The 24,528-nt window shown below is 40.9% G+C and overlaps 2 protein-coding genes across 3 annotated transcripts in view; both read left to right on the forward strand.

Moving 5' to 3' along the window:
* Positions 1 to 10,093, forward strand: part of myo15aa (myosin XVAa) — a 48,070-nt gene extending 37,977 nt beyond the window's left edge. The window contains exons 42-64 of the mRNA XM_085405044.1: positions 55 to 114; positions 379 to 454; positions 567 to 682; positions 781 to 899; positions 1,113 to 1,254; positions 2,813 to 2,924; positions 3,032 to 3,106; positions 3,259 to 3,461; positions 3,728 to 3,852; positions 3,978 to 4,041; positions 4,171 to 4,243; positions 4,435 to 4,508; positions 4,611 to 4,693; positions 4,789 to 4,919; positions 5,000 to 5,094; positions 5,402 to 5,479; positions 5,658 to 5,754; positions 5,872 to 6,032; positions 6,299 to 6,432; positions 7,616 to 7,749; positions 8,123 to 8,256; positions 8,550 to 8,690; positions 9,370 to 10,093. Of these exons, the coding sequence (XP_085261170.1) occupies positions 55 to 114; positions 379 to 454; positions 567 to 682; positions 781 to 899; positions 1,113 to 1,254; positions 2,813 to 2,924; positions 3,032 to 3,106; positions 3,259 to 3,461; positions 3,728 to 3,852; positions 3,978 to 4,041; positions 4,171 to 4,243; positions 4,435 to 4,508; positions 4,611 to 4,693; positions 4,789 to 4,919; positions 5,000 to 5,094; positions 5,402 to 5,479; positions 5,658 to 5,754; positions 5,872 to 6,032; positions 6,299 to 6,432; positions 7,616 to 7,749; positions 8,123 to 8,256; positions 8,550 to 8,690; positions 9,370 to 9,471 (2,529 nt within the window). The 3' untranslated portion in view covers positions 9,472 to 10,093. The remainder of the gene's footprint in view (positions 1 to 54; positions 115 to 378; positions 455 to 566; positions 683 to 780; positions 900 to 1,112; positions 1,255 to 2,812; positions 2,925 to 3,031; positions 3,107 to 3,258; positions 3,462 to 3,727; positions 3,853 to 3,977; positions 4,042 to 4,170; positions 4,244 to 4,434; positions 4,509 to 4,610; positions 4,694 to 4,788; positions 4,920 to 4,999; positions 5,095 to 5,401; positions 5,480 to 5,657; positions 5,755 to 5,871; positions 6,033 to 6,298; positions 6,433 to 7,615; positions 7,750 to 8,122; positions 8,257 to 8,549; positions 8,691 to 9,369) is intronic.
* Positions 10,094 to 10,794: 701 nt separating this feature from the next.
* The window catches only part of llgl1 (LLGL scribble cell polarity complex component 1), a 41,463-nt gene continuing 27,729 nt past the window's right edge, over positions 10,795 to 24,528 (forward strand). Inside the window, exons 1-2 of one of the 2 annotated variants that reach the window (XM_085403379.1) lie at positions 10,795 to 11,139; positions 15,065 to 15,162. In XM_085403379.1, coding sequence (XP_085259505.1) covers positions 11,059 to 11,139; positions 15,065 to 15,162 — 179 coding nt within the window. In that variant the 5' untranslated portion in view covers positions 10,795 to 11,058. The remainder of the gene's footprint in view (positions 11,140 to 15,064; positions 15,163 to 24,528) is intronic. The other variant, XM_085403378.1, reaches the window with a different exon arrangement.

The raw sequence follows: 24,528 nt of genomic DNA on the forward strand, positions 1-24,528 counted from the left end.
ATATAATCATTTACATAAAAATACAGTTTATTTATGTCTGTCCTCCATTTACAGGTTTTTTATCCTAAAGAGAACTTGAACAATCCACTGATCCTGGATCTGATCTTCAGACAGGTTGGTTTATAAATCCAATAACTGTCAATATTCATCATCTTTATTTATTTTGCTTTTATGCAATTCTTTGTGTAAACTTGTGTAAATTATCATAGAGACCTCAGGGTGTCTTCCAGCTGGTCTAGTTAACAGTAATTATGGCAGTAGTTCAGATGGTCATGATTCATTAATATTAAAATGCTAAAATAATGTCTGTGATGTAGTTATTTTTCACTCCAAGTGTTTCCCATTAGCACATTCCTATTCCTGGCTGTGTCTTCCCAGATTGTACATGACACCTTTTCTGAGGCTTGCATACGCATCACGCAGGAGGAGAGACAGAAGATGAAAGACCTGTTGGGTATGAAACTAGCATGCATGCTTTAAGGTTTATGACTTACTTGCATCTATGTGACGCTCTCTGTTGGTTCTCAGGAGTTCAAACCTTTACTGATCCTCTGTTTCTGTGACAGCGGAGAACAAGGTGGATCAGGTTTCAGGAACATACAATGAGAACGTGAAGAAGAAGGTGGTCACCGTGGCTAGAGACGAATGGGAGATCTACTTCTCTCGCCTCTTTCCAGCCTCTGTGAGCTGTTGTTTTGCTTGGCATAGATAAACTGAATTAATAAATAGTTTCATGTGTTTATATTGTGGTGTGTGTATATGGTTGTGTGTGTTTTCCAGGGCAGTGTCGGGACAGGTGTGCAGGTGTTGTCCGTGTCTCATAAAGGTATCAAGCTGCTGAAGATGGTGAAGAGCAGCTCTTCTGCTTCAGACTACTTCAGAGTGCTGAGGCCTTACAGGTGAGTCTCATACAACATATTCCTGTTAAAAAACCCTGTAAGTTAGATTGTTTTAAATGCATTTTCTTGTTTTAAAAACACAAATCAGATGCTAAAAAGAAGATCTGGTCATAGATCTTATTTAACTTTCTGTGTATACATGTCAAATGCCTGATTGCTTTGAACTATGACTTTAAGTTGACTTCCTGGTTTGGCGTATCACTTCCTTTGCAGCTATTCAGACATCCTGTTTGTGTCTATTCCATCTAAGAACATGCTTGAGTTCAACCTGACTAATGAGAAGCTGATCTTGTTCTCCGCCAAAGCCCCGCACGTCAAGCATATGACCGACTACTTCCTCACAGAGCTTAAGAAGGTCAGAGGAATGTTGTCAGTGTCTGCGTGTGACGAAGTGTGAATTATGAATGGATGAGTTTTTGTAATGCACACTGATTGGCACAATTAAATTAGATAACATTACTGTGTAAAAAAAACTCATATAATTTTTTTTTAATATATGTATGCATGGGCTTTACTCCATGTCCTCTTTGATTTGAGTGTTTTTTTATTAACTTTCTATTTATTTATTTCTTTACTTTAAAAAGATGAAATTTCAGGTGTAATCCAAATTTATACTGATGCCATAACATTGACATCTAAGCGCGTTCACAGGGTGTGTAGTGCTCTTTATCCACGTGTGAAACTGGCTCAGTTTTCAGTGTCTTAAAATTATGTGCAAAAATAATTTTTTTTAATATTTTGCTTCCAAGAAGCCAGACTTTCTTGTATTTTTTTTAAAGTGGTTTTGAGCAATACTTTTAGAGTTTTTCTTTGGACATTTTCTTCTTTTTCCCTCATTTTCACTCCTTGTACCTGACCATTTTCAGAGGAATTTTTTGTTTTGTTTGTTAAGCCACTTAACACTGACCTCTGAATCATTCAAGCACCAAAAAAGGCGCTTGAGTCAAAGGATAAGTCTGTATTTTGTCTACATGTGACACACAACTTAGCAAAAAAAAAAAAAACAACAACAAAAAAACCAAACAGGCACTTTGTTTCTAGCAGCCTGTAAAAAAAAAAAAAAATGAAAATCCCCATTTCTGGAGCTGGATCTTCAAAAAATTCCAAAGACAACAGACATGAAATAGCAATTAGCAATTTTACACCAAACAGGTCCTTCCCAAAGAGCTGCTAGCTGAAACCTGGGTGTATACCGGCATGGTGTGCAGTGTGTCCTGACACGTGACCTCATCAGAAATGGTTTGAGTGGAAGCCATTCTTAAGGAACGGAAACGGGGAGAAAAGACTGAAGTGTGCCAAATAACCCAAGAAGTGGACTAAAAGTCAGTGACAACAGGTGTTATGCACTGATGAATCCACATTTCAAATGATCGGTTCAAATCATCATCAGTATGTACGGAGGAGGAGGTCGGGAGAGATGTACAACACTGAGCGTCTCCAGCCATCTAAAGCATGGTGGAGGCTCCGTCATGGTTTGGAGCTGCAGACTACTTAAACAAAGCTTGCCTGATGATTTCAGGCTGTGCTGAAGAATAAAAATGGTCACACAAATCCTGTATTTCTTGTATGCTTGCACATGTTTCAATAAATCAATGCACATATTTCCCATTTTCTTTGTAAAATACAAAACCATGAAGTGTGGCTTAAGACTTTTATACAGTACTGTATTATATGGCACTTTAACTATAAAATATCACTACCTTTATTTCTTTATTTTTTACTTATGGAGATGTGATCAGTACGCAGGAATAACTATTTTAAGTTTATAAACTTTAAAACAAACCTACAGTGAGTAGCGCTGACAAACCCATGAATTCAAAGTGGACATTAAGCAGTGAGTGAGGAAAGGGATTTTCTTGGCACAAATGTTCTTTGGCTCTCTGCTGGATGTCAGCGTGCCCTGTCTTTGTCAGGACTCGGAGTATGTGGTGGCAGTGAGGAACTACATCACTGAGGACAGGACTCAGCTCAACTTCCACAAAGGCGACATCATCAGACTCCAGCACATGGACGGACTGGAGGCTGGTGAGATACAGGAACAATCCAACACTGAAAATTGTCACAGTGATAGATCTGCGTTCTGCCTCTGAATTATTTCACAGTGCCCATTTCATTGTGTGGTTGTATCTCAGGTAAACGTTATGGCTGCATTGTGAGGAAGAAGGTGATGCTTCTGGAGGAGCTAAAGAGAAACACCGCTGAGTTTGGTGCGTGTGGCGTGACCTTTCTTATTCTAGCTTTCTTCTAACATTTTGGAGTTTATTTATGTTGGTTGTGTGACGCAAAATATTTACGACATTGAAGAGTCTCTATTTTGTGTGCAACCTTTTACTTATTTTGTGTGTGTGCATGTGTGTAGGCTGGCGGTTCGGCGCCGTGTATGGAAAGTCTGGAGTGTTCCCCAGCGAGTTCATCCGTCCTGTGGCTGCTCCGGACTTCTTGGTCCTGCCTCCTGAACGCGTGGAGCCCCGAGACCGGCAGGGACGAGTCGCTGCCTCTGCTGCTGTTGCCGTTGCGATGGGCTCAGCTGTAGCTGCTCATGAGCTCGACCTCTCTACCGAGGTGCTAACTGCATTTTTTTACTCTTTTTTTCTGCTTTTTCAAGCTTCCCACTGTCAGAATAATAGATTAAAGGCTAGTGTAACCTACAGAGCTCAACATGAAAAGTACCCTTACATTATGGTATTAGCCAGTGTTTATACAGCATACATTGGAATGCTTTGGTTAGCAGAAATGGAAATATTTTTTAGATAATTACATTGTTGGTGCTCCCAGTAAGTGGCACTCTTGCTTTTGCTCCTCATGCTGTGGATTTGTGTGTGTCTCAGGTAGTGAATGAGATCTATGGAGACAGCCTGGGTGTCGAACTGGACGACCTGCCTCTGCACAGCAGCCAGTACCACATGGTTGAGTTTGCCAAGAAGTACTTCCGAGAAGCGCAGAGGAACAGGAGGTCAGACACACACATGTGCAGTGTCAAAAACAAAAAAGAGTTAGAAGGGTTCAATGTAAAGCTAAAATTTGCACTTACGGTGATAAATAAATAACCAAGAGTTGATTGTCTGCTTTTCCCCACAGTGATCAGAAAGCGAAAAAGGGGAAGGAGCTCAGGGACCCTGCTGACATGGTCAAATTCTCCAAGGTAATTCAAATCACAATCATGTCTCTGTGTTCAAATATATAGGATATGTTTCTCTGTGCCTGTGCACAGACATCTAAAATGTTTTTCTTGCCATCGTGTTCTGGTTTAACATCTTGTTTCTCTTTCTAGTCTCCAATCCAGGAGTCACTGATCGACTTCTCAGACAGTGGGATGAACCGAGTGGCTGCTGACATCTTCTTAGGTGAGAGCAGAGTGTGGAAACGAAAAGAAACATAGGAGGTTGAAGCAGAAGATAGCAGCATAAAATACGCATATATTTCGTGTTTCTTTGTGTTTATTTTTAGTTTATTTTTAGTATAAAAGCATTAATGTGCTTTAAACGAAATACATCTGAAAAGATGTGGTCCAGCTCCTTCTGTTTCTTTTGCCCAGCTATAATGAAGTTTATGGGAGACTTCCCAATGAAAGGCCAGACCGAGCAGGACCTGGTCACCACTATATTAAAGGTATGCTTACATCAGCAAATTGTCTATCCATTGTAATACTAAGACGAGGTCTGTGTGTGTGATTTTATGTTTTTCTTCATGCATGTGCTTAAACAAATCTAGTTAAGTGGTGACCATGGCCTGATGAAGGATGAAGCCTACTGCCAAGTGATGAAACAAGTTACTGTCAACACCAGCTCCAAACCGTAAGGCTTCCAGCGCTCGCTTGTTCTTAAAGAGCGGTGACATGATCGTGGAGAGGCTTTAATCTGTGGCTGTGTGCGCGCTTCTCTGTGTGCAGGGACAGCTGTCAGAGAGGATGGCGGCTGATGTATATTCTCACATCTTTCCATCGGTGCTCTGATGTTATGAAGCCGTTTCTGTTGACGTTTCTCCAGGATGCATGTGCCAGCCCTGGTTTGCAATACCAAGGTGGGCATCGTGTTCATCAGTCCATCTCTTTTGATCTTCACTGGTCTAAAGTGTTTACTAGCTGCTCTTCCAATTGACAGGTATTGCCAAGGCATGCGAGCAGAATCTGAGGAGGACTTTTCAGTATGGCGGGCGTGTGCAGTATCCCAACAGCATGGAACTCAAAGCAATGATGGTTAGTTTGTAAATAAGCTACACAGTGTTCCTTTGTGGCTTGAAATATGTCAAAATTGTAGGGATTGCTAACATTTATTAACTTAAAGTGTCAACAGGTGTTTAAAAATACGGAAAAACAATCGGGATAGTCCTGTATAGTCTCCTTTATCAGGTAGATCAGGCCGTGCTAATTAATCTACAGCGATATCTTTCATATTGTGGTGTCTGTCTGTCATGTTCAGATGTGACTTTGCTACATGACTTCTCAGTAACAGCTGTGGATAGCAGTGTGTGACGTTTCCCTCTGATTTGTTGTCCGTGTACAGGCCGGGCGTAGCTCCAAGAGACAGCTGTTCCTGCTCCCAGGTGGCATCGAAAGGCACTTAAAAATCAAGACATGCTCTGTGAGTGGAAAACACACACACACACACACACACACACACACACACACACACACACACACACACACACACACACACACACACACACACACACACACACAGAATGGCTGCAGTCTCTAAATGTAAAACACAGATGCCGAATTTGTAGCCTGTAGTGGCATATTTGCTTTTTCCTTATCAGGTTGCTTTGGATGTGATCGAGGAGCTTTGCTTTGAGATGGGACTCCAAAGAATGGAGGCACTGGATGAACATGCCGTCTTTCTGGTCACACACAAGGGTAACAAGGATCTCTTGTTTTAGTGGAGCTCTAAAATGCTAACATTTCCTTTTGCCGAGTTAGATATTGTTACATGTTTTGGATAATAGATGGTTACTAAAGTGTCTTTCTGTGTAGGTCAGAATGTACGTCCCCTGAACAAGCGAGAGTACATCCTGGACATCGCTACAGAGGCCGAGCCCGTGGATGCCAACTACAGTCTTTGGTTCAGACGGGTTATATGGAGTCTAGCTCTCAAACTTGACAATGAACTTTATGTCACCATGCACTATAACCAGGTATAAATCTCATTTCACAGAGCTGTAGATTGAAGCAGTCCTGAAATTTTAGCTCACGTGCTAAAAATTTGTGACATCCTAATATTTCATTGGATAGCTGACATCTTTTTTTTTGTGGCCACATACGTCATCACCACCTGATGAGGGTTTTTTTTTTTTGTGGTCGGGCGGTGTGCATAGAAGTACATCTTGTTTCGTCTTCTCATCAGTTGATATTTGTCATAGAAACAAGACGGACTAATGCACATTGTGCATCTCTTTTCAAGGTGTTGCCAGACTACCTGAAGGCCTTGCTGAGTGTGGTTCCTCAGGGTAAGCCCAGTGAACAGCATCTGCAGCAGATTACCAGGCTGGCTGCCCTACAGCATCGTGCCAAAGACACCATCTACCTCCCCACCCTGTAAATATATCCATTTGTTGTTGGAAACCTTTTGCATGCTAATGTACCAACTCACACTTGCATATCAATTACTTTTGGGCAAGTTACTAGTGATACAAGGGACAAATTAAAGGTAGGTTTATGTTGATTTTTTGTCACCCATCATATCTAATCATATCTATGCAATCAACATGTGACTGAAGTGCAGACTTTTAGCTTTAATTCAAACGGTTTAATGAAAGTGTTCCATTCACTTTTTAGGAATTAAATTGATTCAAAGTGATTTAAATTAAAGTTATCTAAAGAAACCAGTGATTGAGACTTTTAGTAGCTTAATTTTTTCCAAACAGTAAGACATGGCTGACTTACAGAAGAGCACGTTTGGCCCAGATATCCCTTTTCTACTATTTCTGATATTGTGGCTATATCACAAAGGGCTGAGAAGGTTGCTGCTGCATCCAGGGACTAAGTTAGTTACCTAAGGGTTTTATATAACAACACTCTTTAAAATGTAGTAAGACAATAATAGTAGACCCAGGACTGAACCTTGGGGAAACCTACAGGTTGGAGAAGCAGTGGAAGAGAATGTACGGTATCCCTGAGAGGTCAAACGTACTGCAACGTAAAAGAACACAAATAGAAAAATGTTCCAAAAGCACACAAAACACAATGAAAATTCATCAGGTTAGACCATTACATGGTATGTTGAACAACTAATATAAAACATTCATCTACAGTGTTATATGTATCATTCAATTACAACTTTACTTCCTCACAACAGCTACAAATCCTCAGGTTCTGTGTCTCAGTCGAATCCTGTGGATGTCGCTGTTTCTCTCATTTCCACAGCTGTTCTGTAAGATTTTCTGCTAAAAAACCACTTTTGTTGTGTTTTGGGAGCTTTTTTCCCCCAACTTCCACTGTGCTATTTATCTTTTTATTTTTTATTTTTGCTTTACATCTGTTGTGTGTTTCTTTTTTAATTTCATTGTGCATTTTTGTGTTTTTATGTGCTTTTGTAGCATTTTTGTATTTTTCTGGCCTTTTCTTATGCTGCAGTCTTTTTGACCTCTCAGGGCCACCATACTCTGCTTTGCACATTGTCGGCTTGCACAGAAAAATACACCTAACATGCACATGTATAATTTGATCTGCTGTCTCTCAATTACACCTTGTTCCCTCTTTGTGTGTGCGTGTGTGTTAGCCGTGAGGTGCAGGAGTGTATCCCTCCGCAGTTCTACAGCAAACAGGGTTCACAGCAGTGGCTGAACATGACAACACAACACATGCAGCAGGTCCAGCCCTTAAACCCACACCAGGCCCGTGCGCAGTTCCTTGGTAAGACAACAGTTCTTTGTGAGTGTGAAAGATACTCACAATTTGGCCATTTAACTTTTACATATGTCCTATAATATTAATAACTTTTGTATTGTTAATAGCAAAGCCCATTGCATGTTCTGTCACAATTCTATTAGGATAAACATCTGAAACATCTGGTAAACAAAAAAAAGGCTTATTCTGATCCCAAATAGCAGTTCTAAGTTGATATGAGTGCAGCAAGGTGTCTTCTTAGAGCATTTTTGTTGGACCAGTGGGAAAGAAAATGTTCAAAAGCACGCTGAGTTGTCGCGACATTTTCTGTAAACATCTTTACCTCGCAATTTGAATGCGGCAGCTTATCAGAAGTGAGCTTTGGTGTGTTTTTGCCCAGGTCTGGTCAGTGCCTTCCCCATGTTTGGCTCCTCCTTCTTCTACATCCAGAGTTCTGGCTCTTCGTCCGTCCACGCCCCATGCATCCTGGCTGTTAATCTGAACGGGCTTCATTTTCTTAACAAGGACACACATGTGAGTCAAACAAGCATTTTACCCTTTTACTGATCTATTGTGATTGAAAAATACAAAAAAGGCAGGAATTTTATTATATTTCAACAAAGCTTTTGGCTCCCCCTCTTGGTTATGGTGTTTACTGGCTCTCCCATCCATCATTTTTTAATAAAATCTAAATTACAAATAAAAAAAAAATCTGTGCAAGAGAAAATATAACCTTTAAAACTTGAGATATTTAATTTTATATTTTATGTCTGTGTGTCCCCTGAATGCCTATTTATATGCACATTGGTGTGTTTGTGTGTGATTAGGAGACTATGGTGCGTTTTCCTCTGAAGGAGATTCAATCAACTCGCACTCAGAGGCCAACATCTGGCTCCAGTTACCCATATGTGGAGATCATGATAGGAGACCTGCTTAACCAGCGTGTCACACAGCTGCAGCTGGAGCAGGTGGGTGTATAAGACATAGATGGAAGATTTAGATGTGTGTGTGTAACAGTGTCTGTATTTACAGTGACACATTTCTGCAGTCAACATGTGACTGAGGTGCAGACTTTTAGCTTTAATTCAAGGTATTTAATGAAAGTGTTGCATCAACTTTTAAGGAATTAAAGTGATTTTTATACGCAGTACCCCATTTGCGAAAATCTTTCGCAGTCAACGACAGCTTGAAGTCTACAACCCAGGGTCATCACCAAATGCTTAGTTTTCTCTCTTGAGATGCTCCCCCAGGCTTTTACTCCAGCCACATTCAGTTGCTGCTTATTTGTGGGTCTCTGCCTTCAGTTTTGCATTTGAAAACTGAAGAGCATGCTTTATTGGTTTCAGAAAGATATCCCATTTCTTTGCCTTGAGAAACTTTTGGGTTGCTTTTGCAGTTAATGTGTTATAATCTGCAGTTTGAATCTGCATCAATCTGAAAGTCTGGACTTCAATCAAATATTGATTCATTTGAAATTCACTCTGATGGTGTACACAAGAAAAATTACAAAAGGAAAAAGTGTCCACAAACTTTTGCCCCTTTCGCCCCTAACTGTACCACTGAGCAGTCTATATTCACTCTTCATCTTAAGTCCAGTGTTGTTTCTTTAAGGGTCTAAATGATGTTATGCTATATGATGTTTTCCAGGGCCTGGAGCTTTGCCGAGTCATCGCCATGCACGTGGAGAACATGCTGTCAGTCAGAGAGAAGAGACTCACATTGCCACCAAGTGAAATCACCCTCCTATAGCACAAACACGAGGATGACATATACATAGAAATCACAGTTTATGCCTTAAAAATGTACTCTACCTCTATTCGTAAGACAGGTTATTTTTGTATGTAAAGGCACTGTTATGTAAGTTGATAACTTGTTTATTGTGATGATTTTGAAAAAGTGCTTTTCCATTATGGCCATGAAAATGTTATTTTTTCTTAATTGATCAGCTGTTTTCTTAATGAATGATTTGGCACATAAAATGTCATTCATGTCAGTCACATTCTAGTTTTAGGAGAAACTTGAATGAATGCCTTAATCTTTAATGTTTATAGTTTTACATAATCATCCAGAAATGTTTAAGATCTTGTCCAATATAACTATAAGGGTTAATGTCTCCTTGTTTCCATGCCCCCTCTTTAGAAGAATAGCATGATTTGCTTTGTTCTTGGGACAACATTAATTTAGTGTAATGGTGGCGCCAGTTTATTGCTGTATAACAAACAAACCCTTATAACCTCATCTTGGTTTTGACATTAATGGAAACTTTTGGTTTGATAGGATAAAGAACTTTTTCTGACACATCTCTTATTCTCTGCTTTGCCAAGGGGCAAAGTCTTTTTGGCACATAAGCTTTGAGGCCACATCACTAAGAGTTTGCACTAACTTAAATATTTTATTTTTACAATAAATTTTTTTGCAAATAGCAGTTTTACATAATTATTGCATGTGAATAATAAATTAAAGCTTTAGTATAACAGTAGTGGTGTGTGAGTACTTTATTTTTTAGCAAATACACAGCAATGTATATGAGTTAGGTGGAATTAAAGAGTATGGAAAATCATTGGTGAATACAATACTACTAAAAAAACAACAACTAGTAAAATATAATTAAAATAAAATATATGCTAATTATAACCTTCAATTAATGGTCAGAGTTACCATTCTTTTCATGTTTTTCTTCCTAAACAGGACGTATAATCATGTTTGAAGTAGTCATTCAAACATGATTGAATCTGTCTGCTTCCATTATTTATCTTAAACCCAGTTTTTGACATCTTAAAAAAACAAATTTACAATAGTTAAGGTAAAATATTTACATTTTCTCCACAGTTTCGAGTGAGAAAAGTTAGCCGTTATTGGCTATTTAATCTCTGGCCGTTCCATTTTGTTTAAAGGAACTCCCAGTTGTCGCAGTGTACAAACTCAAGCAGCTGGGACATACCGCCGGTGTATCCTGTGCTACAAACCGAGCATCCGTCTCGCGAGCCCTTGGTTGTGTAGGCGTTGCTGAGTAATTGCTCGCAGATTTCCTCGTCCCTATTGGTTACCAATAACGGGATCCGTGTGAACCGGGAAGAGGAGGGAAGGGAGGGGGGCTGCTGTGGTCAAACCCACCAGGACCTAAACAGCACCAGGAGGGAGAGGAGGGAGGAGAGCCGCAGCAGAGGCAGTAGTGTTGTACCCCCGCTTTCAGCCTGCATGGGCTAGTCCGTTAGCTAGCTTAGCATCTTCCGACTGCGCCGAACCGCCTCTAGTCCCGCCGAGAAGCTCGGGTTGATACCTCCGTGTTACCCTCTCTGTCCCCTCGGTCCTGCCTCCCCCGTGACCGGCTTGAAGATGATGAAGTTTAGGTTTCGTCGGCAGGGCACCGACCCGCAGAGAGAGAAGATAAAACAGGAGCTTTTCGCCTTCAACAAGGTAAAGTAACGGGACAAGAGGAAAGAGAGGGAGATGGTATTCCTCCTCTCGCCTGGTTCCCCTAAACTAACAGACTTATTTTTTAAGTATGGATATATAAAAAAGCCAGTACTTTGCAGCTGAAGTCCGGCCACTCCTCTTGCGCTTGCTGTTTTCTGTCCTACTTCGCGGACAGAAAAACAGATTAGCTGTGAAGTGCGGGTGGTGTGTTTGCAGGGCGCTTTGTTGATGTGTGTTTAGTAGCTGTTGAGTTGTTTTCACGGCGTGTTAATTACCCCTCACCCAAACCAGGACCTCGCTCAAAGTGAGCACCAATCAAGGAAATCTGTAGCGCTAATATTGCTGTAATTAACCAGCAACAGAGGATTGTGTGGGTGTTGGGGATTATCAGCATGCAGATTAACGGGATTAAATTACAATACATGCTTTTCCATCAGTTTGATGCTTCGTGTGGTGTGACCCATCTGTCATGCAATGAGCAGGGGTGTCTCTCAGCGTGATGGCACTTTTTACTCCTCTCGTCTGGTTTTAGTAGAAGCTGCCAGAACTCTGCGAGCAGGGTTTTTTTTTTTTTTTTTTTAAATCTCTGCTGCTTTTTGTTATGCAGAGTCCTCATACCCCTTGTTCCAGTTCTTGGGGGTCTTTGGGTGCAGCCACGAGTGTCAGGTTTCATGCTGGCATCACATCCACATGGATATGAACCAGTTCATGTACAGTAAATCTGAGCGTCCTGTGGTAACATTCAGTGGTGGTGATAGTGGGTTTCCCCTCTGGACAGTCAATGTAAGAGCTCATTTCAGTTCCACTTTCAGTATAAGCTGAATCTTGTCACCCAGATCACTGTTGCTCCGCCGGTGGGAACATAAAAGCAGCTTGCACCACCCAGATCTGTGGAATGTACTGATAATTCTGCATATCCAGTGTCAGCTGTAGTAACTTACCTAACAGGTTGTTTCTAAGCTCATACTGAGCACTGCAGTGGCCTTGAACTCAGGTTAGATGAAGGCATGGTCTGCATGCTGTGTCTCAGAAAGTGTCCCAGAGAGCCGGGCTGTCTGAACCTTTTAAATGTTAAAAGAATCAAGTTTGTCCTGCACGCTGGATGTGATAGTGACATTAACCCTTCTCAGCAGGATTGTTTAGGACTGCGGTGCAAACAACACGATGATGACTGATGATCGTTAAGAATCAGCACTACAGTAGATTTATTTCTCCAGAATTAAGTACTTCAAGTCTGAAGTAAAAAGAGTCCTCTTTTAAGCCATTTTAGCAAATGAAAGAATAAGTAATATAAAAAAACACGAACCAGTGCATGTCCTGGAAAATATTAATCAGCCTTTCGTGGCTCCTAGAGTCGTACTTGCATGACCTTGCAGACTTGGGTAACCTCAGTTGTCTGAGTAGCATGAATGAGATTGCTCACTGTGGCCAGCACAGTGACATGAGCGCTTTGACAAACTGTCCTTACACCATCCCGCCTCAGTATCTGCATTCCAGTCGAGGCCCTCATTGAGTTTGCCATTGAACGGTTTTAGATTGTGGCTTTCCTTAGAGCCACAGCAAATAGTCGATTTGTCAGCTGGTGGATCTGACTGAAAATTAATCAGCAAGCATGTCTTTTGGTAATAGAATGATCAGGTGTTTGTTTTGTTCATTTAATTTAGTTATGGGATAAAACAGCTCTCACAAATTTGAAAGTAATTGCTCTTGTTAACTTCTCAAAAATGAGGTGTGATCAGTTATTGTTTTTTTTTTTTTCTTTGTTTTTCTGTTACTTATTCCTGATGATATCCTATGTGGAAGTAAGCTTTTGTGTGAATGTGGCTCAGGCGGGCAAAAACTCCAGAGCAATCAGTTTGACATCATTGTTGCCGTTACACAGCTATCAGAAATGTGTTGACGAGAGTGATTTAACAAGAGTTGGTGTAGTGCCGAGTCATATCTGATAAATATATTTTGTATTATGTCTAACCAAACGAGACATCTGAGAGAATCGCCCACTAGATAAATGCCTTTGTGGTAGGAGAGTACAGTTAGGGCCATTATTTGTTGGACAAAGACATCATTTTCTGTTGTAGTTTTTCTTCCATACACCATCACAGAGGATTTAAAATCAAACAACCGGGATGTGGTTGAAGTGCAGACTTTCAGGGTCATTTTAATAGGTTCAACAAAAGTGCTGCGTTAACTATTTAGAATTCACAGCCATATTTTTCACAGTCATCCATTTTTAGAGACTGAAAATAAATTGGAAAAAAAATGAGGAGATCATGAAATGCTACGTTTCCCACCATGAGACGCTCTCCTCGGCCTCTGCTGCAGCCAGCTTCAGTTCCTGCTTGTTCAAGGGTCTTCCTTCAGTAACTAAAATGACATGCTCTGTTGGGATGAGATCAGTTGATATTTATTTTTCCTTGACAAACTCTTGGGATGCTTTTGCAGTCTGCTTTGGGTCATTAACTGTCTTCACTGTGAAGTACCATCTGGTCAGTTTTCAGCTAGATCTGAGCAGAGGCTCTGGTCCTGTACATGTCACAGTTCATCCTGCTGTTTCTGTCAGACTAGACTGTGGCGATGATGCACCTCCCTTCCAAAGGAGTGTTCTTGTTGCTTGGTTAGATGTTGAAAGTAGTTCTGTCATGAAACATTTTAGTTGTCTTCTGTGGTCTTTGAGGCCTTTCGGCTTTTCTAAGTATGTGTCAGATTGTTTGGTCACTTCTAAAGTTTTTGCTGTTTCTCTAATTGGTTTATTTTACTTTTTCAGCTTTCTCCTTCACTTGCACTGACATCTCTATTTATCTCTTACCCATAATTCCAATAAACAGGTACCAAATGGGACATCAACTACTGATCTTTTATCTGCTATTTTGTTATGGAATAATGAGGGAACAGGCTTCACCTGCCCATCCAATTAATTTGGACTCTCTGAAAATGAGGGACTGTGTATAAAACTTACTGTAATCCATAAACAGTTAATGCAACACTTTTGTTAAATGCCTTGAAAAGAAAACTGAAAGTCTACACTTGAATCATATCTTCTTTGAGTTGTAAAGAGGCCAAAGCTGCAAAAATGTTGTCTTTGTTCAAATACTTACAGACCTCACAGTTTTTAGGTGGGGAGACACTTAAACAGCTTATGTTCATGTTAGCCAAATGATGATTCTTTGTTTGAATCTCTGATGAAAGTCCATGGACTGTTTGTTTTGCTGTAACACACACACACACACACACACACACACACACACACACACACACACACTTTTGTAATGTTTGGCAGCAGCTGCCAGACTGTCACAGACGTTGTCTCTCTTCAGGAGGGTTGTTTTGATGTGACTGTGTTTGTGTGATAGAGACAGATCGCACTGCACCGGCACTTTAAAGACAGAAGGAGTTAATGTTTTACGTTATGTCTGAGTTCAAGCAAACAGCCAGGCTCAGTTTTTTCAGTTAGCCATGCCGAAACCTCGAAGACCTCCACAACCTGTTTTTAAACCAGTTTTAGGTGTCTCTCTACTGGTTTCTGTTCCCTTTTTCTTTGTTGACATAAACACTTCTCCAGCTGTCTCACCATCTCCTGACATGGGCTTGGAGAGAAAAAAGTTGAAATTTTATTTCAACCCAATTTAACAAGGTCTGCAGCACATTACAATAAAGCAATGCTGCTGCCATCAGTACTTTTTAAACTACTTTCCTGTAACTTTATTAAGGGAGTCCTCCCTTTTAGACGCCTCGCTGACTATATTCAGCGAGTCTGATGAGCAGAAAATGACACGCAAACTCTCAGACAGAACTGGGTGCATTTATGGAGGAAAGTCTGGAAAAATAAATGCAAGTGTACTTGTTGTTGTATTTCTTGTGGCATTTGATAAATCTGTCTCATCAGTTTGTCTTCTCTACCCTTTCTCTGCCTGGCTTTCTCTCACAGACTGTGGAGCATGGGTTCCCCCATCAGCCCAGTGCTTTGGCCTTTGACCCCAAGTTGCAGCTCATGGCCATCGGGACAAAGTCAGGAGCCATCAAAATGTATCCTTCTGTCAGTGAGCTCATGCATCTGCAGAAGTTGTTTTGGGGGCTTGGTAAGGATTGACATTTTCAAATAAGAAACAACAGCATCACACTTTTTAAATGAATACATCGCATTAGACTAGATTAACAGATCATATTGTAGTCCAAGTCTCAAAGTGGTCATGCTGTATTAGTCAAGGCATGCATACTACAAGTGATCTAACACAAAGCTGAGGTGACTGACTTGTGTTTGTGTCAAACAGATTATAATTTATCATATTTTAGGTTGTGTCATGAAGCTGATAAAGATTTTGGGGACAGGAAAAGATCTAGGAGTACCTCGGATAAGATTACAGAGACTGTTTCTTTTTCACTGCTGTCAGTTTACATCTTTTGAAGTGCTGCTCTGCTTATCTCGCTGCAGTGCAGATACCGTTTTGCTTTAGCTGTGGGTTTGTGGCAGAAGTGTTTCATGGATGTGTCTTTTTTTTCATGCTCTTTAGTGAAAATGCACATGTTGTGGGATGACAGCTAGTCATTCTTTCAGCTGCTGTTATTACACCAGGTCTACAGTGATCATACTCTTCATTGCTTTTCAATAGAACTATATCTTATGGTCTGTCTTTCTCAAGCTCCACTTTTTTTTTTTTTTTTTTTTTTTTTTTTTTTTTTTTAAATGTGGAGGAATGTCTGATTAGTCGGGATTTGCAGAAGAGCTGTTTACATAACATCAGTTTGGTAGAAGTGTGTGTGTGTGGGTGGGTGGGTGGACCAGTGTGTCTCTAGATTTTCATGTTCCATGTTTTTGTTTTTTTTAAGTTGTGACATTAGTCACATATATTTACCACGCCAACTGTGTTTCTAGAAAGAAGCCTACCATGTGACGCAGCCTGTGACCAGAGAGGTTGTGAAGAAACCCTCAATTTTACTATAATTATTTCTCTAAATAACTGAAATTTTACTTGCACTCACATTCTGACAAGTGGGTTATAAGATATGATTGAAGTGGGGGGGTTATTTACCATCAGTAGCATCATCTGGTCACATGTACTTGCATCCCCAAGTAAGTTGCTGGCAAAAAATGTCATCACAGCTAGGGCTGGGCCATATTATACCGTTCACGGTAATACCGGTATAATGTTAGGCAACGATAGGAAAATGAAATATCGCGATAGAATGGGAGTAAAACGCGCATGCGCAGTGCCTTTGTTTTCATACGCACATGGCCGATTGTTGAGTGAAACAGATGAACCAGAATTGGTTTGTAAAAATGGTGCAACTTCCGTGATGTGGAACTGGTTTGGTGTTTGTCCGTCAGATACACAACAAAGCACATTTTTTTGCAGAACATGCAAGCGGCCGTTCTAAGATGCTCTTAAATCTGGGAGTAATCTGGGTCCTAAACTCCGTATGCTTCAGGTCAAACAACACTGCAGCATCACTGAGAGTTAAAAACTGTCTAAATTCTTTCATCTTTAATAAAACGATCAGCATTGCTGCTTTACCAGGTGTAACTATAAAGTTTAACTTCCAGGCATCCATGAAAACAAAAGTTATTACATTTAACGGAGTTAGAAGTTAGCAGGAAGCTAGCGGAAGTTAGCTCGCTAGTTTCGCTAGTTACCTAAGCATGATATAGCATGTTCTGACGGAGAGATTTCTGAAAAAAATCAAACGTACAGCTCTGCTATCACTTCCAACATAAATGAAGACAGGAAACTAAACAGCAGTGACGTTTGTAGGGTTACTGAAGTTGGGCTAGCTGGTATATAATGATGTGCTACGTGATCGCTAGCGACACAGCTATGTTAGCATAACATAAACAGTGAAGCTGGAGGACGAACACTAACACTTTTCCACTTATAAAAGTTAACGTGAAGGTTCTTCATGGTTAGAGACAAATGCAATCGCATGGCAGGATACTGTAAACGGACCAAACTTCAGTCAGGAGAACAACTGAGATAATCCATCCACAATACGAGGTTAGTCATTAATATACTGCAACAACATGGGAATAGAGCAGCTGCCAGAGAATTCAACATTAATGAATCAATGGTACAGAAGTGGAGGAAGCAAGAAGAATGAGTTTAATAAAGTTTGATTTATCTGACTGCTTTGTTTCGCTTAATGTGCCTTATAATCCCGTGCACCTTATGGTCCGAAAAATGCGTACTGCACACTGCAGTTTAATGTTGCAAAGCACCTCTTTTTAACTTCAGTGGATATTATACATGGTTATGCTCAGGATATGTCAGCCCATTTCTACTGGAAATGCCTTTTGGTTAAACTTTCAGCAAAGAATTTGCATTTGCACTGTTACATTTTTATAAAGCTTTAATGTACATAAAAACCAGCTTCTTGTTTAAGTGAAAATAAATGGAAGGTTGTCTTTTTGCGCTAGTAATGTTGTGGAGTTGTATTTTGTCTCGCATCAATTATATCGTCGGTTATATCGTTATCGCAAATTTTCAAATATATATCGTGATAAATATTTTTGGCCATATCGCCCTGCTCTAATCACAGCCAAAAGGATGGTCAACAAGAAGTATGAGACTGACACAAAGCCTGGAAAAGAAAAACTGATAAACAACATCATCTTTGTTGCAACAGAATTTAGATGCTTGAAGAGGATTTCATCCTCAGAGGCTTAGAATACCTTAAATGCATTTCTTGGTGTGCGGTCAGTGGGGGAATCTTAACCCCCCGACCCAGGGAGTGGCAGTGTGACGTTCACTCTGTTTGAGTAATGCCGGATGAGCCGAGTGAAGCTGTGCTGGGAATCTGTATCGGGTTTGGCTCATGATATGCATTATGACAAAGCCATAATCTGGCTCAGTGTGTCGGTTGTGTCAGAAATTCCAGCAGCTCTGAGGCTAGTGCTTCATCCACACCAGCAGCTCCGTGACATGTTGTTGATGTCTGTTATCTCTGTGGCATTCAACTCTGCCGTATTTATGCCGTAGCTTCTAGAGTGAGTAGCAGTCTGCTGCTGCGGTGTTGTATTCAGGATTGCCCAGAGTTGGGCTTTCCTCCCTTTCATCGATAAGACAGGTGAACTTCACCAGAGTAAGACCTTAGGTGGAAAACGAAACGCTGGGATATGTTAAAACTTGCATTAAAGGTGTTTCTGCGCAGATTATAGTAACTGCGTGTGTGTGTGTGTGTGTGTGTGTGTGTGTGTGTGTGTGTGTGAGTGAAGGGAGGCTGCCGGCTGTGTGTGCATTATGCTGGAGAATCGACTCTTTCACATTCAGATGGGAGGAGAGAGAGAGAAACTGGTGGTACCAGGCACTTGCACTGCAGAGAGGGATGGATCGAGGGGGGAATGGTGAGATGGAGATAAACGGCAGCAGTGAAGACAAGGGAGTGTGAAACAGACAGTGGGGGGGAGGCAAAAATAACTCCAGTCCACGGCGAAATGTCTGTATCTAGCAAAACGAACCTGCCATCACCCTGCCTTTTAACAAGATTCCAGCTGCTGGAGAACATTTACCTACATTGCATTAGAACTTCAGCCTGTGGCTCAGGACCACCTAAAGCTGGTTAACTTTCCCAGGTAGTTACACGAGACACTGTTTTAGAGGGCTGGACCAATAAGCTAATAAAGATATAAAATTAATATTGAGGTCAGCTTTTTGGTGCAGTCCTCTACAACATCCCAGTTTCTCATGTGGCCCCTTGGGCGAATTAATTGCCGACCCCTGAGCTAAAGTTGTAAGTTGTTTAAAAAAAAGTTTTATGGTGCCCAAATCTGAGAGTTCTCCTAAATGTTAAAAAACTAAACACTTGATGGCAGTGAGATGTTTGTTTGTTTTTTTCCCTTGGAAGAATGTTTGTCACAAAGAGCTGCAGCTAATGATTTTTATATTAAGCTGATGGAGTTACAGTAATGTGGCAGCTGTGACTTTTGGTGTTGGATGACGTTTGATCTTCAGTAGAGATTCTTAGAAATGAGGGGTCACAGAAAACTTGGCCAACCCGCTGGCTAATCACTGCTTTCCATTCAAGCAAGAGAAAAAAGAGCCAAACCATACACTACAAGGACAAAAGTATTGGGCCACACCTCAGTCTTTGAATTCAGGTGTTTTCAGTTTCGTTGCCACAGGTGTATAAATTCAATCACCCAAGTCATGCAGTCTGGCTTTACAAACATTTGTGAAAGAATGGGTGGTTCTTAAGAGCTCGCTGAATTTGAGTGTGGTGTTTTAATAGTGTAGGTTTAGTTGTAAATGCTTTTATTTAGACCGTGAGAAGCTGAGCAGGAGCTTTTTTTTGTGTGGAGGTGAAACACCATGTCCAGCTGGTATTTTTTAACAAAGTGGCAGGTTAATTATTTGTAGATTTCCATCTGGTGGTGTTCCTATCTGTAGATCCACCACATTTGGTATCAATAAGAACAATGTGAGAGCAGCAGCACCAGTTTCCTTAGGTTTGTTGTTTTTCGTGAGTGTCCTGTTGTCTTTGAGTCTCAGCCTCCGGTCATCTGCATCTTGTTTTCTGTTTGATTTTAACTGCGTGTCTAAGATCTGGTTTCTTCAGAGAATTATGAGTGAAACAAACTGCTGTTTACTAATGAATACACTGGTGTTAAGGTCATCTTATGGTTTTCCCCAGAAACTCTTCATTTCCCCAAATCTCTGTAGACACTACAGGGATCTGCATGACACTTTGAGCCACAACAGCCACTTTAGTGGGAAATTCATTGGAATTTCCCTTTAATCTCTCAAAGCCTACTACTTGTTTGTTTTAACATTTACAGTGATATACAACAAATAATAAACTTGAAGAAAGCAACACCGTTTTATTCCACTTCCGAATTCAAGGTTGGGGGTAAACTAGACAGACAAGCAGTGAGAATGAGTTTCAGGTTTGTGTATGTGAGTGAGTGTCCACATTCCTTGTTAATCTGACAGGCTCACTGACTTTGGTTTGACCTAGAAGTGGTTGCCAGCATACCTGTACTGTAGTACGCATTCACAGCCCTGTAGAGCCAGATGTGCAGTCCTCCTTTCTGACGCTGATGCCTGAACTGTGCAGAGAGCGTGCTGAGTAGTAGGACTAGAGAGTATTCACAAAAGAAGAGTAGAAAATTGCTAAATTTGAGGTACTCGTTTCATTTGAACTCATGCTCTCCGTCCTGGCACCACGTCTCCTCCTCTCCTCTTGTTCACATTCAGCCTCTCGTTCAAGTTTCTCACTTGCTCCCTCTCCTTTTCTCCTTCTCTCGTTCTGTGTTTATAAAGGCAGGGTCATATTACACCCTCAGAGTTTCTGCTTCGACCACAGACTGGGGCTCAGCAGAGGGAAGGGGACAATGTAGCGTGGAGGGGTTTTTTTTTTGTTGGTTTTTTTTTCCCCCCCTATCATCTGTGGGGGTGGTGGGGCGACTTAGGAGTCTGTCTCCTGTCATGGAATGCATGTTGCGTTGCCCTGGGTTAACCCTCCCTCATTGTGTGTGTGCGTGTGTGCAGATCGGGTGAGTAAGAGCTTTGTTGCTGAGTCGAGTCTTAATAAAGGGCGCTTTTGAAATGGTTTCCAAGACGACCATTGCAGTTGCCTGGGATGAGAAGTACTTGCACACTGGAGGGGTTTAAAAGTCTGCAGCTAAGCACATCAGACATTAGAGTTTGGTAAGAAATGCATCGGTTAAAGGTAAAAAGGTCAGAAAATGCTGCCTACAGTATTACAGAACCTCTTTGCGATGAACACATTTATTTCAGAATGACAAGTCAGGGCTCTGATTACTTCTAGACAATGTGGTACGTGCTCAGTCGCACAGACACTCTGACCATTTATCAAAAGGACCGGCCATCTAGCAGCCAGGACGAGCTAATATTTACACACTCGGGCAGCAGAGCTTTGATCTGTGTGTTTGTGAGTGTGCTCCAGCTGATGGCTCTGCATCTGTCTCGCTGACATCCTGCTGGTCAATTGCCTGTTGTTGTTCTGATTCATCAGTTCCTATCTGACACTTTATATTTGCATCTTTATTCAGTATTTTTATCTGTACTGAAGTCACCATAGTCCAGCTTAGTTTAGACCACACGGTTGTTCACTGATTATTTTTTTTTCTTTTTTCGGGAATTCAAGAGAAATCTGTCTTTAACACCATGAGTCATGCACTGTTGCAATGTCACACTGACTGGATTTAAAAAAAAATAAAAATAAAATAAAATCCCTGTTTTCTTAATTTCTTCTCATGATGAGTTGATTTTATTCTGACAGCTGTTTTAGTTTAATGCGAGTGCTCATGTCTGTGTAGTTGGTGGTGAAAACGGTGCATTTCCTTTGTGCTTGTTGGTGCCATCAGTTTCCCTTCTAATTGTAGTACAGCTTCAGCTTCTCCTGCCATTTCCCCATCATCAGTCTCCAGCTTTTGATCAAGTTATATGCATTTGTGTTTTTATGCACAACTGTGTGGTCTGTGTTGCAGGGGAGTCTGCAGAGAGGGTATACCATTTTATGTAAGCTGCATTATTTTTGTTTGTGTTGAACAAATCAATGCAAATATTCATTGGTATAGTTGAGATCAAGTTAGACTTTGATTTAATCTGGAACACTCCTCCTATCCTTTACCTCCTACCTTCTCCTCCCCCAATCACCCACACACAGCCTACTCTCTGCTTGCTTATACGAATGTCTTATAAAGTACTTTTCTCTCTACAATATTTTTAGTTTCTCCCTCCTCCTATCATACTTTTGTCTTTGTTTTTTCTTTTTCACTTTCTGTGTCACTTGGTTTCCCGACTATTCCTAGCTCCTCATTGATATTCCTGAAGAATTGCAGGACCTTTTAACCCCACCCCTTCTGCTCTCTCTGCCTTCACCCTCCTCACGCCTCATTCTCTGCTTTTAGTCCCTGCCTGCTTTTACACCCACACACATGAATTAATGTGCACACACTCGCTCGCCCAGTTGGCAACAAGTTGCAGGAGTCTGTCTGCGGGGATAAAGACTGTGCGGGCTTACCAAGTAGAGCAGATTGGATGGGTTCTATAATAGAGTTGAGGCATGAAAAGGAAAACATTTATCTGAACTGACAAATCAAAGTTGTCTGATTTGCTGAATGAGCAGGGTAAGGTGACTGAATTAAAGAGAGCATTATGGCAGCATTAGCTACTTGGTAGCTTTACTTTGAGTTGTATTTGTAAGCCATTACCTCCCAGTGTTACTGGCTCTGGCATTGCAGATAATAAACCTGTTAAAGCTATGTTTACATCTTTACATAAGTAACACTCAAAGCACAATTTTTATTAATTTTTTTAAAAATTTCCTTTCCTTTTTTGTTTTTTCTTTTGTGAATTAATCAGCAGCTATGCTTCTGGGTTTGAGGCTGTAATTTCAGCCAAAAAAAAAGACTAATGACAACATTAACATGCCCATAGTCACTATGTCCGAAATCAGGTGTTATTTACAATAGAGTAGTGTAAAGTTTCAGTCAGTGTACTGCAAACCTGGTGACCTGCATCACCTAAACATCAGGAATTGTACAATTTTTAGTTAAGTTTATTTTAGGTTTTCTGTACGTTAGCTTTGCTAATGTATCTTGTTGGCTTTTGCCTTAAACTTGCGTTCTTTTTAAAGGTGGGATTGTTGCAAAACAAAAGCCCTCAATATGTTGTACATATAAATAACATCCTTTTCTATTTCTTTTTGATGTTACTTTTAGTAGAGGGTTTTCTCTAGCTAGACCTGGCTTAGGTAGAAATGCTCTACTCGAATTGCTGGACTTGTGCTATTTGTTCCTTCTAATGATGTTATTTTGTTCAGCTGATCTTCTTGGGACCATTAATGTTTGCAGTGTTAAAATAAACCGTGTACTGTTTTGTAGTGATTCTCCAATGTACATGTACATCCACTCCTTCAGGTTTGACTGCCTCGGTGTGACAGAACGTGCACTGAGGGGGCTGCACAGAAAGGGGAGTGTGGGAGGTGGAGAGGTACTAGCAGAGGGAAAGGATGCAAATGAGACAAGATTGTTTCTCTAGTGGGTGGGTGGAGTTGTTTGGCTTGTCTTGTTGTAGACTTTTGCCAGACGTCTGAAGAGTTTGTGCATGTGTTGCTATGCATGTAGGGAGGTGAAGGAGTTAGAAAATGCACATAAATGATGTCTTTCATCAGTTCAGCTTCCCTGAAAGTCTGAAACTTTTAGGAATATATTTTTTAAACCTTTTTTAGGGCCTTCATTCTCTTTCTGTGTGTGATTAATTTGTACTTCATCTTTAGGTCTAGTGATGGGGTCAGGCAGGAAGTAAGAACATATCTTCTGTCACTGTTTGTGGGTGGGTGGGTGGGTGTTTGCTGCTACCTGTGTGTCCACATGGAAGACAATGCCTTCTGTTTGTCTGTATTCAGACCGTGAAATCGCTTTATCCTTGCTAACGCACTCTCTCTGCATCAGCGGGCAATTGTGCGTGCGTGTGTGTGTGCGCGCATGCGTGTGTGAGGACGAGACAGTGATTCAGTGATTATAAGTTACTGTAGGCCTCCATTGTGTGCTTTTCTGTCCTCTGGTGAGCAGTGAAGCAAACCTTTGCATGCTACAAACAGAACATATAGATCAGTTCAACCAGTCTGTCATTCAACAGGTGTCGTTCTTTTTCTTTAAAATTTTCTCTAAACCCTTGGCATGCTGTTTAGGAGTGGTTTTACACAGCTGGAGTGTCTGTTTATACTTTTTTTCCAGACTGGATGGAGGAGGACTTTAAGTTTCTGCTTTGAGTCAGCGTTTCATTCTGTTTACGAGTATTAAAGTCTGACTCCCTTTAGTTTTTGCTGTTAGAGCCTTGTGTGTGTTCGAAGTGTCGATGAAACTTCTGCCTTATCTGGTGAGGCACCCTGAGACTTTGCAGGCGTTCCTCTTTACCTTATCCTGCGTTTGGTAGGCACATAGTTTAACTCTTTCCTCCATAAAGATGCCGTTTGATGTCCTCCACCTGTACTCTTAATGACAAGCTTTGACACCTCAGTAATAGATCAATAAAGACATGGTTCAGGTTTTCCAAGGGTACCTCCATAAGCAGAGACCACCCTCACCAACTTCTGATGCTGCTCATTTCAAAAAAGAGCTTTCAGGAGGTAAAGAGCTGAGCCTCAGAAGCGTATTTTGTACATGATAAAGGAAGCACTTTCCAAATTACCTTTTACAGCACATGTTCCTGGTCCCCAGAGGATAAATCCTTACATATTTTATTACAATCCTACTTATTTGTGTATCAGCATCAATATCAAGTCATGGGTATAAAAATAAAATGTGTGCGTATAATGGGCAGATTGCCATGTCTTCGATCTGTTGAGCACATTTGTGCTTCCCAGAATACAAAACCATTTGAGGATCAACACTGCAGCTCCAGGGATATCTAGTGAGCCGTGTGTGTGTGTGTG

This window comes from Rhamphochromis longiceps, linkage group LG4 (genome assembly GCF_057381845.1).
Source record: "Rhamphochromis longiceps isolate RC_006_pf linkage group LG4, R_longiceps_female_GT1.1, whole genome shotgun sequence".
Lineage (NCBI taxonomy): Eukaryota > Metazoa > Chordata > Actinopteri > Cichliformes > Cichlidae > Rhamphochromis > Rhamphochromis longiceps.